This window comes from Falco rusticolus, chromosome 6, assembly GCF_015220075.1.
Source record: "Falco rusticolus isolate bFalRus1 chromosome 6, bFalRus1.pri, whole genome shotgun sequence".
NCBI lineage: Eukaryota > Metazoa > Chordata > Aves > Falconiformes > Falconidae > Falco > Falco rusticolus.
This window is the reverse complement of record NC_051192.1, coordinates 9,733,873-9,750,661: the sequence shown is the minus strand read 5'-3', so window position 1 is coordinate 9,750,661 and position 16,789 is coordinate 9,733,873. Positions and strand designations below refer to the sequence as shown.

The following is a 16,789-nucleotide window of genomic DNA, read 5'->3' as shown; positions in this document are numbered from 1 at the left end:
GAACATGAGGAAACACTGTCTTCTCTATCTTTTACATGCAAATGCCTTTATTAAGCTCCTCTTCCTTTACTACCCTGCTCTTCTTTTAGATATTCCACCAAACCATACCAAGCCAAGCAAGGACCACTCCTGAAGACAGACAATGGCATGGCAGCAAACTGCCCAGCGGGCCATGTGGACTCACCGTGGGATCAACTATCCCAAAAACTCACTGCTGAAACTCACAGGAGATCTTGTTCCTCCTGCAAAGGACCCACAGATCTGCTAGAATTCATCTTAGCCTACTGACTTACAGTCCAAATGACTGCCTTTGTTGTAGCAACCTCTGAAAAAGCTGAGTAAGAGCAGGGGAGGGAAGGACAAGACCAGATATGTCCTGTCAGGACACCAAAATACATAGGGGTGAATGTAAACAAGGAGAGAAAAGTTGGTTGACTAAAGCAATGTCCTCACCTCACCCTCTCTCCATTAATAACTTGAATAATCCTAACAACTTCTTTAGCTAAGGTAGCTTTGTTTATCTCATCCTCCACAAAGGAGCATGCCAGAGATGAAAATAAACAGTTGTCACTTACAAAAGGATTGAGTTTAGGAGCGGTAGTGTCCCTTGTGGGAAGCAGACAATAAAAGTAATTGATTAATCAGCTGGAATTACATTATGAATTCCAGAGACAATTTGTACACGCATCACAATTTTTCATACAGAACAACAATTTTAAGAGCTGGACCACTATGATATGTTTATGTGAGCTGCTGGCTTTAACGCTGCAGATCAAAGGTTTCCTCTAAATGAGTAGCTACCAGATAAGTGTAGAAAGGAAACACAAATTTTGACTTCGGAAACTTTGGGTCTTTTGAGAAATGCAGAATAGTAACTCAGTGGCAATGTCACTGCAAACCTTTTAGAAGTCTACAGAATTACTATTTTTAAAAAAAAAAAAAAAAAAAAAGGTATCCCTGCATACCAGTCCATTTGTTGTGTAATAATAGATACCTTTTCCACAAGTTAAAAACAAAAGAAGTTTTATTTCAGTGAGAAACAGTATTTTTGTTCTTCCCCTCCTGAACGTAGCAAAGGATAACATTCAGAGAGGCTCTCTTCCCCTGGCGGAAGCTCAGTCGCTGCTGAAAGCAGGCAGAGGACTTGCTATCTCAAAATTTTACCACCACTCGATACTTACTCTTCTGAGACATCCGCCAAATAATTTCACTCACCTGCCTAATGCTTAAATGGTGTCATCACAAAAACTATCATACATTAAGTGTGTAACGACTTTTGTCACTAACCAGAGCTATAGCACATACTGACTGAGGTTGGCTCTGTCTGTGCCCTTGCTTAACACCACGTATGTGAATCTAGCAAAAAAGGTCAATTGAAGTAAGGAATTCAAGATGAAAACCATAGTTAGAATGAATTAAGGCCACGATCCCCCAACTAATATAAATCAATAGCAGAATCACCATCAATTTAAAATAAAATAGAATCAGATCCTAAACAGATTGCTTGCAAAGAAATGGTCCTGTTAAAAAACACATTTCTTAAGTAATTAGGTTATACATCTACACACTTCCATTGATTTTCTTTTATAACCTCGTTTCAAGACTTTTATCATAGTACACTATGCAGCATCACATTAGTTCCTTGGTAAGGGCCTTCTATGATTTCCATCACTTCAGCTTCTTTCCATAGCAAACACCTGAAATAGAAGACTTTTCCTCTCCTTGGTATTTGTAACATACACCAAAAATCCCTTGATTTCCCAACATATCAATTCTGAATACTACAACTAATTTACTCACAATTTTTATTTTTATACAAATCACAAATTGTAGTATTCAGAAATCCAAAAGTCATCGTACGATGACAAACCAATAGACAGGAAAAATACCTAGCAAAACTGCAAAACACTTTATGGGTATGCAGTGGGACCAAATTCCCTCCTGATTTTATTGCCCAGAACAATACAACAGGCACTACACCTTCAGTGCCTAAGGGGATCTATACTCAAAGTGCAGCAAGATGCTGGAGGATGCCGGATTGCCATGGCTCACAGAAGTAGCTGCACTGTGAACACTTGCAAGGATTTACGGCAGCCAGAAGGCGGGACTGTCATAGGGGCAAAGCAAGGAACAGCCAAAGCGCAGCATCAAGCATCGCTTGAACAAATACACCTCGGCAAAATAAGACCAGGGGACAAGCAAAGGGAAATGGTTTCTTCTCCCTGTCTCGTTACAACAGATGCCAGCTGGGGGATGAGCCTGTATCTTCTCTCTCCCCCACCCCCTCCAGGCTGTTCCAAGAACCTGCTCTACCATCTCTTTTGAGGCCAGCCAAAATTAGCACATTCGTAACAACACTTTGTTTTCTTATACTGGTTGCTATAGTTTTTCATTTATCTCTACCCCAAGCGTCATTTAAGATTCTTGTTGAATTATTTATCAGCATTTTTACTGTTCACCTTTGACAGGCAGAGAAAATAAGATGTAAGAAGAAACTTTAATGAGACCAAAGGAAAGTAATGAAAGAAGCTAATGAAAATAAGTGAGATGCAGGTCTTCATTATTCCCCTGTTTCTGATGAGAAGGATGGGGAGTCAATGAACCCATATAAAGGACCAGAAGGCTTTCCTAAAAATAGTGTGCCTTTCGGGCAGTAATAGCCTGACTCCAGTAGAGCAAAAAGCAAGTATAATGGTCACAGGTGAACAAAGACTTTGAAGGTCACACATTGTATCACAAAGTTTCCTCCTCTACTACAGCAGGCTTTCCTGGTTCTGAACTCACAAACCAACAGGTCACCTTTGGTACACTACAACACAGTTCTTGGGAAGTTTTCACAACTTTTACAGTAAACTTCAACTTTCCTGCTTCATATCTAACTGTGTTGCACTACTTGACCTGAGTCCAGCTCAGCACTTGTATCTGTGACACAGCCAGAGCGGCATCACAGTCACGGACTGCAAGTGTGTAACTGGAAGACATTTCCTGACAGAACGGGGTATTCCCAGCTATGGTCACTCCAAATTAGTGCCAAAGGACCATCACTGCCGTTTTGGGGCAATATCTGGATGTCCTCAGCCACCTCAGAACATGATTCCAGAAGGAAACAGGTTGAAGAGCTACTGCGGAGTGGCCACTCCAGATTAACTCATCACGTGGACAGCAAGATTAAACTAAACCAAGAAAAAGAGTGTTCTTCACAAACGGAAGAACGTCCATCTGAGGACTCGGCATGGATTAGCTTCCAGGCATTAAATTTAAAACTTGGCTTATTCTACAGTAACTGCTCCACATGGACAAGCCCTTACTAAGATTAACTGCATTTCACAGATGATGTCTTTTGCTAATAACATCAGTGACTGTTGGTTTTCTATAGAGACTTTTCTATGAGCCTCATTTCATTAAGAACTCTTTTTACGTGAGGGAAGGTTGCCAGCTGACCCCCGCCTCCCCCACGCCCGTCTTAAGTCATTCCAAATGTTTCTATCAGTTTGACTTAGAGTTGTGCCTCCATAACATGCGTTTGATTGCCAACACGAGAAAACACAGGCTTCCCCGGCTAACGCTTAATTCATTTTTACAGCGCTAAGAAAAAAAATTGACTCACCTATCACATGGTCTCTGGCTGACTGGAGGGATCTAGGCGAAAAGAGCTTCAAGCCATACATTGTATAAACGGGAGGATTTGTGTCTTTAGATCCAGCATCTAGCAGCAAAATAAGGCCACACAGTATACAAAAATATACAGGTCTGCTGTAGGTTATGATTTTATTGTGTCCCTTGGGGGAAAAAAAAACCAAACACAACCACATTTGAATTTTGCATTCATTCTCCTACTGCGTTGCACTGCATTAAACAGGAGAGAAGGTCACAAGTCAGGCAAAATATTTTAATGACTTACACATACTAATTAATAATAAAAATGTTACAAGGTATTTTATCTTCTCCAGAGGAGACTTTCAAAAGGCACAAAAAGCAGTTACAGCTAACTCCAGCAACCACTCACACTTTTGAAAATCTAACCTTTTGGACCTTTCAAAACACACTAATAGCAGAAGTTGTAATTTTCTGTGGAGAAAAAAAATCTCAATCTGTCTGGAACTTTCTTTTCAATACAATTTTTTTTTTTCTTTATTACTTTTTATTTTAATGAATGTCAGCTTCTGGTAGTTAGACTTTTTTTTCTTTTTTACTTTATGAAATGTAAGAATTTTAATTGCATCCTGGGAAGTAAAAAAATCGTAGAGCACCTCCCAGGTACCTTGTTCAGCATGGAGATTGATTTTTTGCAACAATACAATTTTTTCGTTGATTTGAACCGCTTGACAGCAAATCAGTGTCCCTCCTGGAGGGGGTGACACTCAGCAGCCGTTTCTGGTCTCTCTCTCATGCTGCACTTTGAAATGATGATCCAAAGGAATTAATAAGTGGAAGGATTCTTAAGTCTTTTATACACATCTCTCACCTGACTGATTCGCACTAATCCTACAAAACACTGCTGTGGGGCTGTGGGCCAGGGGGAATAACAGATGTTTAAGAAATAACTTAATAGTTCTCCTGGTAGCAAGCTTAAGGGTAAATAAGACATTTTGAACACTGGTGAGTCAAAAGATTCCTTGAGTGTGAAAAGCCAGGAAGAAAAGTGACAAGGATTTGAGTTTGCCTTGCATAAAGTTGCTGTGAAATTGTTCTTATTTGCAAAATGTAATTTGAGTATAATAAAAGATCGTTTCTTTTTTGAGTCTACTTACTGATTTGAAACAGCGGCCGTATTTGTTTGGCCGCCAGCCAGGCTCGTATGTTAGCATTGCTATTAACTGATCTGTAGTGTCTTTTGGGATCAAGCAGTTAACAAGGTGGCAGCTTGCAGGGAACTAGCAGGCTTATATCGTACCTCACATCCATGGAATATGAATCAAGTCAGACTGGCAAACCCTAGCTGTTTAATCACTTTTAATTTTACTACTGCCATTTGTGGTTTGTTGTTTTTGTTGGGTTTTTTTGTTGGTTTTTTTTTTTTTTTAAGTAGGACACACCCATGAAACAATCAAAGGAGAACTAGAAAGATAAAATCTGATTTAAAAAAAAATCACTTAAAATATTACTTTCTGCCTGTTTTTAAATGTCAGTTCATTTATCTTAAATACAAGCTGTGCCTTAGGAAAAGAAATCAGTAAATACTGCATCTAAACAACTGCTTAATGATTTATACCCTGATGTGCACTCCAGACCAAGGTCTATTTTATCATGCTGTTATATTCTTCTCTTATCTCTTGAATTACAGAACCCAGGTCGTATCTTTGTGTGGTAATTATTTGAAGGCAGTTGGGCAAGACAGAGTTGATGACTAGAAGTCCAGAGGTTCAGCTCCACACACCTTTCAGTTCCAAGCAGAACGCTGACATACTCAATTAGGTTTGCAGTGTATATTCAACTCTTAATTCTAAAGTAGTTCACGGTGCGCTGGGTGAAGAACTGGCTGAAGAGCAGAGCTCAAAGGGTTGTAGTGAATGGGGCTACCTCTGGCTGGTGACCAGCCACCGGTGGTGTTCCTCAGGGCTCAGTTCTGGGGCCAGCCCTGCTCAGTGTATTTATCAGCGACCTGGATGCGGGAGCTGAACGCACCGTTAGCCAGTTTGCTGGTGATACTAAACTGGGAGGTGCTGCTGACTCTCTTGAGGGACAGGAGGCCTTGCAGAAGGGTCCGGACAGACTGGAGCACTGGGCTGTGACTAACGGGATGAAACTTAACCAGTCGTGGTGCCGGATTCTGCCCCTCCGACGGCGTAACGCCGGGCACAGGTATGAACTGGGCGAGGAGCGGCTGGGAGCAGCCCAGCAGAAGGGCCCTGGGGTGCTGGGCGGCAGCGGGCTCAGCGCGAGCCGGTGCCAGGAGGGCAGCCCGCGCCCCGGGGGGCACAGCACGGCTGGGGGCAGGGGGCATTGCCCCACCGCCTTCCGCCCCGCTGAAGCCTCGCCTGGGGCGCTGCGAGCGGTTCTGGGCCGCGCAACTGAAGAAGGACGTGAAAGTCCTTGAGCGTGCCCAGGGGAGGAGAGCAAAGCCGGCGCAGGGGCTGGAAGGCACGTCCTGTGGGGAGCGGCTGGGCACTTGGGGCTTGTCTGGCTGGGGGCGAAGGAGGCTGAGGGGCGACCTCACTGCTCCCACGGCTCCCCGAGGGGGGGCTGGAGAGGGGGGTGCGGAGCTCTCCTCCCTGGTACCCAGCGACAGGACGCGTGGGAACGGTTCAAAGCTGCACCAGGGCAGGTTCGGAGTGGACATCGGGACGTTTGTGTGCCGCGAGGGTGGTCAAACACTGGAACGGGCTTCCTAGCGAGGAGGTCGATGCCCCAAGCCTGTCAGCGTTTAAGAGGCATTTGCACGATGCCCTTAACAACCTGCTGTAACTTGGTCAGCTCTGAATGGGTCAGGCAGTAGGACCAGGTGATCGTTGTAGGTCCCTTCCAAATGAAATAGTCTAGTCTAGTCCAAATAAATCATTCTCACCATGCTAACAACAATGATGCTAGTTAGAACTGAGGAAGCAGCTTTCCATGTCTGTCCGAAGCCTGCAAAATGCGAGCAAGTACTACCTCCACTATTTTTCAGGTGGCGGTGCGGAATGAGACAGAAACCTAAAAGCAAAATCTTGCCAACTACTGGATCACCAGGAGCGAAGCAACGCAGCAGCTATGTGCTCGGAAGGACACCAGCTGCACAGCTGTCACACTGCTCGGGATGCACTCGAGCTGAACGAGCTGCCCAGAGCAGCCCCCACATCTGAGGAACAGGCAACACAAGAAGGAGGAACTGCTGCAAACGTTGGTGCTGTATTTCACTGCCATTTACAGCCTTTGTGCAAGGGGGATTATTCAGGACAGGACTGGTTTCAGGCCAACAGCAGATACCTTCTAGGAAAGAGAGGATTACTGGGACAGCGCGTGAAAGCCACAGCCGGGGGATGGACATTACATTTCCTCTTTTCAAGGCTTTAGGGAGATAAAAAAAAAAATAAAAGTGGCAAAGCCCTCTTGTGCCTGCCACTCACAGGCCAAGTTAGGCAGCCCTTCATCAAAACAGGCATAAGGCAGTGCAAGTCATCAACAAGATATTTTAGATATTAAGGGCTCATTTTGTTCTACTAGACAAATTCATTGAATTTTGACACACAAAACTGATTTAAATGTGGTAAAACTACTTCACTCTGCATTCTCCTTCAGAAGAATTTAAATAATGAAGAAGGATTCCTTTTATATTTGACATCTCATTTGCTGAACAATCATTTTTTTTCTCTGCTGATAAAAATGTTGGTGAAACCTCTTCCTTTTCCTAAGTCTGCCAAAAAATGTCACTGACTTTTTCAGGTTCATGTTTCTCATGAATATGTTTCAGAAATATATTCACATCCTACAAACACAGCACTGCTGTATCTCGTATTTTGATAAAAATACTAACATTTTCAACAAAGCTAGAATAATTTCACAATTTAGTAAAATAGCACTTTCAACTGCAAAGCATTTTGATAGGGAAATTTCAGAAAGGTCTAATGATTTTTTTGTTTGTGGGTGCACACATGCAAGATGAAAAAGAAGACTTTATATAAAAAGAAAAGTATGCGTGCTCAGTTCTAAGAAAAGCATTTAGGGACAAATTAAAAATACTTTCTAAGTGGCTTATGGAATTTATGAAACTGCCTCTGGTAGCTACCCAACTGAGTTAGCTATCTGCTCTGGCAGGTAATGGGACCGAGACAATTAAGTTATGCAAGCAATGCCATAAATCTTATTAAGAGTGTGACTACAATCTTTCCAAGCTCAAATGCCTTTGTAAATTTGAGCTGGATCCTGAGCTACACAGGTGTCGTCTTATGAGTGGCTTACAGACAAGCTCTCATGATCCTTCTTTACAGTCATTTACTACAGACACAGCCTTTATTGCCCAATCTGCTGCTGCCTGACCAATACCGAGAAATTCTGAAAAGCCACTTGTCTAAAACATTGAAATGCACATGACAAGGATCCCTTGGATCTCTGTATTTAATACCTTCCAGTCGCTGGCACCTCCAATATATTCTGCTGTTAATAAACTGATACAACTCACACTTGGGGTGGACTTTATTTTCTTCTCCCCACCACTCCAGTGAGAAGGCTGTGCCTGAATTTCACCATCCCAGAACCACATACTCTTGTGTGAACAGCAACTAAAGGCCACCAACTCCCAGTGGACCAGAACTGGAAAGGCTAAAGCACAGGCTGACAGGAAAATTAGGTACTCATCTTGCAGCCGGCAACAGTACTAAACCTGCAGCTACAATAAATGGCAGTAGCCAGCATTAGCTGTAGAACCTGGAAAGTTCCAATTTAAACACCAAAGTTAATCAAAACAGAACCATTATTACCATTCAATGAGTATAAATGAATATAAAATTCAGAAAATTAGCCGAGTTAGATAGGTTCTTCTCTATGTACTGAAACTCATACCTTACCACAGTGACAGACAACATGCAGTGTCCATCTCAGAGACCCTAGCTGCCACAGCATGGCAGGGGGAGCAAGAAATAATCATATCTCCAATAGAATTGTACCAGACTACCAGACCTTATGGGATTTAGTCAGCCGGCTCTTCCTCAGCACCAGGAAGTGAATACACTGGTGCTCAGAAGGAGTTCAGAACAAAAACTTACGTAACCCTCGACACTGTGTTTTCTGAATTGACTGGATGGTATTTTAAAGCAGAGTCTTTCAAGATGGTATAGGCTAGAGGTGACAAAGTCACATCAAACAGTAACAAAGTCTGCATGTGAGAGACAGGGAAAAAGTTTGGAACCTCCTTGGCAGGTATGGATAACATGAGGCATTAGCGGCTACTCATGAATCCAAAAATAGAAATAAATTCACTGTGCAAATCTGTGGCTCGCAACGATTTGTTTCACACTGAAAAAATCTCAGCTGCATTTTCATTCATGGACATGGTACTGCTCATTCTTTGATCCCTCCATTCTGCATCCTTACATTAACATCAAGACATGTTATTCTTTTTAATTTTAATGCAGTCACATGAATTATGAAACAGTACATGGGGCATCTTTTCTCACTGCCTTTTCTTATTTTTGTGATGCTTACTACCTCAAGCAAGCTTTTACAAATATCTGTTGTTTTCTAAAAAGATATAATGTAGAAATCGCTAATCTTCTATTTTCACTTCATCTATAATGCCTCCCACCTTTAAAACCCTCTGTGGAAAACCTCTCTAAATTGTACTTCCATTGGAGTTTGTATGGTGCACCAAAAGGTCTGCAAGAAAACATTCCCCATAAAGTTTTAGGAAAGCATATAGAAGATGGGAATATACCTATTGTTAGTTACTTACATTGCTGCATGACTTAACAAAATACAGTATGGTAAATAATACTTGTAACAGTATTGAGGGAGTCTGAAATGCAAACATGGATTCTGCATAAAAAAAATGTTCTGCTTAAACTTCATTAGCTACTTTGTCTTTAATACTATTAAAAAATATGGGCTAGATAGGCTTATAATGAAGTTTTGATTAAACTGCTTGCCACCCCTTTAAACAACTGTACATATTAGTAATGTCTGAGTAAGTGCAAACTATTTGATTACAGTTCACATTACTGTGAATGAGCACGTGCTAGTTGAACTGGCAATTAATATTTTAGTCCCCCAAAATCCCAGCTTCTTACTGAGGTAGGAATATTTCTTTAATGGATTGAAATATTACCTGACAATGTGTAAGCTGCTGTTTATTAGCCTTCCCTACTTTTTATGCAGACAGATATTTCCTGTAAATGCATTATAACCAACAATACTGTAAGTTCACCCCATAATAACTGGCAGGGAAAATAAACTAAGAATCTTCTGAAATTCATCTCCGTGAAATGTGTAACATACACTTGCAAATAACCTCAGTTTCAAGTTCAGCCTGTATTTCTAGCCTCTCAACTGACAAAAATAATTACTCCCTGCCAAAGGGAAATGATCCAGCAGGCCTGTAGTTTTCAACACACTGGGTTTGAACCCTGAGGGAAGAGGGGGCATCTTCAGAAACATTCAAAGAGCTAAGTAAGAAACGTGAGCAACTAAGCAGCCAGTGTAAAAGCAAGCAAGGGACCTCGTGACCACCGAAACATCTTCCAAAATTCACATATCAAAAATGCCTTGACACTGTGACAGGTGGAGATGTCAGGTTGCAGTTGTAGGATGATGCTCCTAAACCAGTCCTATAACAAGGACAGACTTCAGTAAGGAACTGGTTCTTTGCAAGGTGGTTGTCACCATCAGAGTTCAGTTTCTCAGATACACTCAACAGGCAAATAGCAACCAGCAAAGATCCTTACACCCTGCGTTCACCCATAGATTTGACCATTTCTTCAGGACACAAGCACAGAAAATGTGACTGTATTACAACAAAGGGAAAACACTTGTGCTACCTGATGAGCTATTAATAATACTGCTGGGAAATAAATCTGCTACACCAGATTTTTAAAAAAAAATAAAATAAAAAAAATCAATTCCCAATCACACAGACACACCCACCAAAAAAAGATTTAAAACCCCAGCTGACCAATGACCAAGCTGCTAATCTGGTACTTCAGCTGTTTTCAGTCACTGTTTCTAAAGGAAAGAAAAGGCTTGACTGATACCACAGGATGGAATTTCAGCAAATCAGTCCAGATGCATTTGGGTTTACTGCATATTTTAGCTTAAAGAAATCGTGCTTTTTTAATAGCTGTGATAAATTCAAATAGCTTAAAATTAATTAAAAAAACAGCAAAAAGTCTCAAAATCACCAACAGTATCTTGCTCATTTTCATAAATCACCTAGAACAATAAACTACTTCTACTTGTGTTTCACTGAACAGCCAACTGTTTCACAGTACAGTAGTGATAATAAAGGAGAAAGACTTGTTCTACTGGCCAAGACTTACATGTATTGGTGAAGCAGGATCGGGCTGAACACTCTAGAAAAAACAGAAAAAAAGAGTTTGCTTACAGGATTTTGCCTTTGTAGAAGTTAGAATTCAGCAATTGGATATGAACACGTGTCCCACCTTTAGGAGAGAATACTGGCAGCTGGCCATCACAAGACAGAACAACAGAACCCAAATGTCTTTACAGAAGCCTTGATTCAGAGTCAGGAATCCAAGAAGTGAAACGAGAACTACTAGAAGGACAGCAAATACATTCTCCTTTATATCTTCTGTCCTATGTGAATAAAAGTGTTAAGAGATGTACAAATATTTATATATTCGTTAGAGCAAGGCAGGTCCATTTACAGCTAGTATGAACTGTCATTGCTGAAGCTATCAGAATTCACAGGATCCAAGGTTTTGCTTCCAAAACTACATTTCCATGTTCAATGGTATTTCACCCCCATGCCAAAGACCTTATCCTCTATGATAGCTAAAATTTATAGAAAAAAAGGCATATGTACTGAAGTCCAGCACCCTCCAATTTCACTGGCCAAATACAATTCCACGGTGGAGCTGATTTGAATGTAGGCAAGTGTATGTTTATTAACAAAAAAACAAAAAAACCCAAAAAAACCCCCAAAAACAATCCCCCCCAAAACCCAACACCCAAATACTTCTAAATGAGGAAATAAGGCTTTCGTTTAATGGAAAATACATGTCTGACAACAAAGAATTCATTAGATGAAACACCAAATTTGACATCTCATGTTTTATTCATTTTTATCTGTTCTATTAAAACACGGAAGCTGAGATAAAAACCAATGCTAACATTCAGCTATAACAAAAGTGTATCAGCAGATGCTTTCCATGCAATTCAAACACGGGGATAAGACACCACAGGTAAGTAAGTACCTGATCCGGACCTAAGCTCCCTGACTAAACAACCTGGTTTCTGCAGCACATAAAACTGACATCTGGAATTTCTGCTGTGGAGCTCATACAGAGACAGGAGAGCCAGCAGCCATTGGGTATGTAGGCTAACACGTTTGAAGGTCTTAGTAGTCCAGCAGACTACTACATGAGGTCTAAGGGCAAAGGGTACTGCCTGAAGAGCTGATGCCAAATGAGCTGACAGACTAGAAAAAGGAGAGATGCCGAGACAAGCAGTTCTCTCTAAACAAATAAACCTGAACCAGAACAGAAGGAGTAGCTGAAAGATCTCCTCCACAGTATTACTCTATAATTTCTTTTTAAAGATTGGAGTACTTGGTTTACAACACCCTGGGACCCTCCCACTTCTGTATTTTTGCACAAAACCTGGATTTTCTCACCAGAAAGCTCAGAACCATTTGATCCAACAGCTGAGAATGAAATTAAAGATTATTCCACAAGCCTGGTGCTCACATGAATCAAGGTGTCTGCTTGAAGACGAAGGGTAGCAAGAAACACCAAAACCAACTCCAAAGGAAAGCATTTCCTTCAGCTTAAAGCAAACAAGCATCCGTCCATCTACTCAACCTGAATATAAGACACTAATACAACGCTCACTTGTTATTTCTCTAGCGGGCTGCATTGCTCTACGGACACGTGGAGCCACCCATCGTAATATTATATAAAGTTGCATTAAAAAAAAGGCTTACCTGTCTAACAATGCCAACAAGGTAAGACGATCATACCAGACTTTAATCCATTTGCCAGGGAATATAATAAATCTGTAAAACTGCCTGTTCAGTTTCCGCTGTGCTGAGGAACAGGAAGAATCCTCAGGGTCCCGGCTGGGTTGCTTTAAAAACAAACAAACCAGAAATACACAAAACTCTTTTCACATTGGCATATGGCTGCCAGCAAAACAGGTGTTTAAAAGGCCAAATTTACATGAGGTTTCAGATTAATTTTGTTTCCCCTAAAAGGGATAGTAGGAGTGTACTTGTTTTCTTCATTTTAAATTAGAAACAAAAATATCACACCTGCTTAATTATTGCAGATGGACAGAAGCTGTATCAATTGTGAAGCTCAACAGTGATAGTATGCTTTAAACATAAATACTAAATACCCATTTAAAAAAATATTTATTTTTTTAGTCCTGACCCACTGCTTGCCTAAAATTTCCTTTTGAAGATTTTTCCATGCGTCAGGCTAATTACAGCACAACACAAAACCACACATGATAGGAAAAATCTGTGGTTTTAATCAAAAAAATCAAGTAAAATTTAAGGCCTAGAGGTGTGACTTAGCAACTCTCCTTCCAGAGCACAGCTTTGTTTATCTTTCCTGAGATGCTTCTAATACCACATCAGGCATGCACCCTCCGCCACAGCAAAAGGAGGGGAAAAAACCTGCCAACAGGCACAAAAAGCATAAACATCACTAGTTTAAGAGTCACTAATCTTTAATCTTACCATCACAACCATAAATTCATCCTTTTGAATACTGCTTTTGTCAGGTTCTAAGGCCTTTTTTTCTTGTCTGTTTGAACTACAGCATTTCAGATCTCAGCCAGCTCTACACCTGCACTCCTTCACCAGCACTTGTGGTGAGGGGAGCTTATCTACAGACCATCAGCCAAGCCTGCAGAGCTAGTCAACAGAATAAAAAAAAAAAACCAAAAAAACCTCTGAAAAGTAGCGATTTCTTTCCAAGGTACGCCAATAATTGACTAAGGGGAAGGAATCACTTCTTTTTCTTTCAAGAAGAATTTGAGATTTCTAATTGCTGTCAAGTCTAGTAGTTTTCAACCTCCTTCTAGCCCCCACCCCCCTTGTTAAAGATAATTAATCAACATTAGATAACAAATATACCTATAATGGAACTCTGGGCAATGTTTGCACTAGAATTATTTGTGTTAGATTAACTTCCCTAGGCAGAGAAGGGGATTTCTGTTGAAGTAATTCATCATATTCCTGGATTCTAACTATTAGCAAAATACTTTTTTTTAAAAAAAACAACTGTCCCCCTGCATATAGGAATTGTTAAATTTTCTCTCAGATTATTGGAAAAATTTCTAATCCTCACTTTCCAGGATTTTTACACATAATTTACACGCGAATTAATTTATTGCTGGCACCATCAGCTGGGAACCAACTCACTGATAACCTCAATCTGCTGGCAAACATGAGGTAAAACAGGCTAGCTTAAGCTTCAGAGAAAGAAATTCAATTTTATACATTTTATCTCAACTTTATACATTTTTATCTCATGCCTCCAATTGACTAAAAGCATACAGTCATGTGGTGCCGGGTAGCTCTGAGTGTTCAGACATGCAAAGGGATGCTGGGCTATTCAGCGTTCTTTCACTTAGTAACAATCGCAAGTAACTTAAAAGCTGTGAGACTGATTGCAATCCTTTCACCACGCTGACTTTGAAATCTAAAAGTACTTTAGGTACTCAAAATTTCAATATTTCTATTACCACTTTAAAAAGTCACTTAAGGGAGCTGGGGTATTTTTAAAGAAAAAAAATATATTTTAAAATATTACAGTTGCTAATACTGGCACAGGTTTTTTTCTCTTGGGTCCTATTTCCCAACAGAAAGTTAACACGAAAATCAACCAACCACAATCACTAGCTTCACTCTTGTAATCTAGACTGCTCACTATAACTAAATAAATTAAAAAAAATAAATATCAAAATGATGGCGAAGAGTCCATTAAAAACACCTGAGGATCTGATTGTTTGGTCCTCAGAACAGCTTCACACATATTTAACTGAGTGCATAAGTGAACATTTTGGCTCCTGAGGAACTGTAACATTTGGATGAAGTCCATTACATGAGGTTTGCAGTACGTGGGCTGCAGTCAGATTTTGGAGCTGCATCTTGGAAACTCTCTGACTAGCCCTGAGCAAGTCACTAAGCCTAATTGTGACTCCCGTCAAAAAAGAGCTTATAAATATTCACTTCATAAATTTATACAGTGCCAGAGACAGCCTGAAACCCTAGCTTTACTCACATCAATGACAGAACTTTTCCTGACTTACATGGGCTCAGAATTTCACGTTTAATTTTAAATAAATAAATAAATAAATAAAATCAGAAACCAGGAAGTTCTGAAATTACTGCCTGGCCTTGTTACAAATTATGTGATCTTGAGCAATGCATCTTACTTCTTAATGGTCCAGTTTTCCCAGAAGAGGGGAAAAAAAGAAAAGGACAAAAAAGCATAATTGTTCTCTAATTTACAGACAGTTTATAAGATTATAAATATCTGGAAAATATCTGAGCCTTTATATGAAAGCCTCTTTCCCAATCTAAAATACACAATTCAGGACAATTTCCTGATTTTTAACTTAAAATAGTTCCTTTATACAAGTTGCTTCTAGCTTTAAGTTCCTGTGCAAAATCTAAGGTGAAAGATAATTAACTGGCATTTTAAGGTTATTCATAAATACCAAACCAGAGTTTACCATGGAAGAAAAGAGACGGTTAAAGTTATTATAAAAGGAATTGTAAAACCAGATTACAGACTTAGGCTGTTGGTCACAGACCTGCAAAACTGTAAAGTTCAAGTATGTCCACATATTACCATACAAACTGAACTCTGAGGGCCTTTGTCTTTTACCAGATACGATGAGGAGGTGGCTTTGACATTCTGCGACAGATACCTAGAATTCTGGTTGCCCGATTCAGAAAAGTGAAACCAGACGTGGTTTTATGATAGTAATGACTCTGAAATAAACACTTCATACTAATAAAATCTGGTAGTGTGTCTAAAATCCTGCCGGCTGTGCCCTCATTCTTTCAAACGCAGTAAGACTGAAGATAGAAGAACAACTTTTTAGGTGGTGGAGTCTTTAAGTGCTCCCCTAGGACACTACTCAGTGTCAGCAGACAGCAGCTGAATTGCATCCATCAACATAAAATACAACTTCTCCCGCAAGTAGCACAGAAAAGTAACAGGAACATTCTTGCAGCATTTGTTTATAAAGCAGTTTATCAAAATGCTAGAAACTGAGCTATTACAATATACCCGTGGGCTTTCTGAAAGGGTCCTTCGTGCCACCATCAGTAAGAGCTGCTGCTGAAGCGCACTTGCTGCTTGATCCCCCGAAGATGGTTCCTGGCTCTCTGAAGTGGTGGTACTGGAGGAGCTGAACTGCATTTCACTGTGCAGAGGGGAGAAAGGAAAGAAACTGTTCTAAGCAGCGCTATTTTTCTAGTATTTCTGAAGCATTACAGGAAGAAGCCTGTAATTGCTTTGCTTTTGGCTCACGGGACATGGAGCCTTCCACCTTGACACCTGAAATCTAGTCCAGACCCACAAAGCAGTTCACACCCAAACTTAGATACACATGGTCTACCACATCCACCACAGAGAAACAGATACTTCTGTAGAGTATTTTTTCTCATCTTGAGATGAACACCTACAATGAATCGCACTTCAGAAGCGCCTTGTTCTGTCCACCGAGAACAATTCAGGTCAAGAGCTGCGTATCTACAAAGCAAGACCGCAGGGCAGCTACTGCAGAGATCCTGGATTAGCTTTCAAACAAGCTCACTTAGGTACCAGAGCCAGTCTGGCCTCACCTGCACTGAATTCGGCGGGTACTAATTTCCCCTACCGAGAATTCAGGCTACAAGAACTTCTGCCCTAGCAAGACGACAACGATATCTGAGCTAACTCACATAAGGCCAGCTCAGATATCCGCTGGACTGAGCATAAACTCACCCTGGGAGGGCTCTGAGCAAGATGCTATTTTTATTCCCCTCCCCTCCACGTTTACTGTTTTGATGTTGTAGATACAGCACTTTAAACAGTGTACTTGAGGAAATTTCTGCACTTAGAGCAGTGATACCTGGTGGGCTGCAGAAATGGTGCGCTACCATGACATGACTGACTGGGTCTCAGCAAGAACTATATTG

The 16,789-nt window shown here is 40.7% G+C and overlaps 1 protein-coding gene across 1 annotated transcript in view; it reads right to left on the bottom strand.

Moving 5' to 3' along the window:
• The window catches only part of PCNX2 (pecanex 2), a 159,630-nt gene that overhangs the window by 105,697 nt on the left and 37,144 nt on the right, over positions 1 to 16,789 (bottom strand). Inside the window, exons 9-13 of the mRNA XM_037391395.1 lie at positions 15,897 to 16,032; positions 12,572 to 12,714; positions 11,070 to 11,223; positions 10,947 to 10,979; positions 3,608 to 3,779 (exon numbers count right to left, since the gene is read on the bottom strand). Coding sequence (XP_037247292.1) covers positions 3,608 to 3,779; positions 10,947 to 10,979; positions 11,070 to 11,223; positions 12,572 to 12,714; positions 15,897 to 16,032 — 638 coding nt within the window. The remainder of the gene's footprint in view (positions 1 to 3,607; positions 3,780 to 10,946; positions 10,980 to 11,069; positions 11,224 to 12,571; positions 12,715 to 15,896; positions 16,033 to 16,789) is intronic.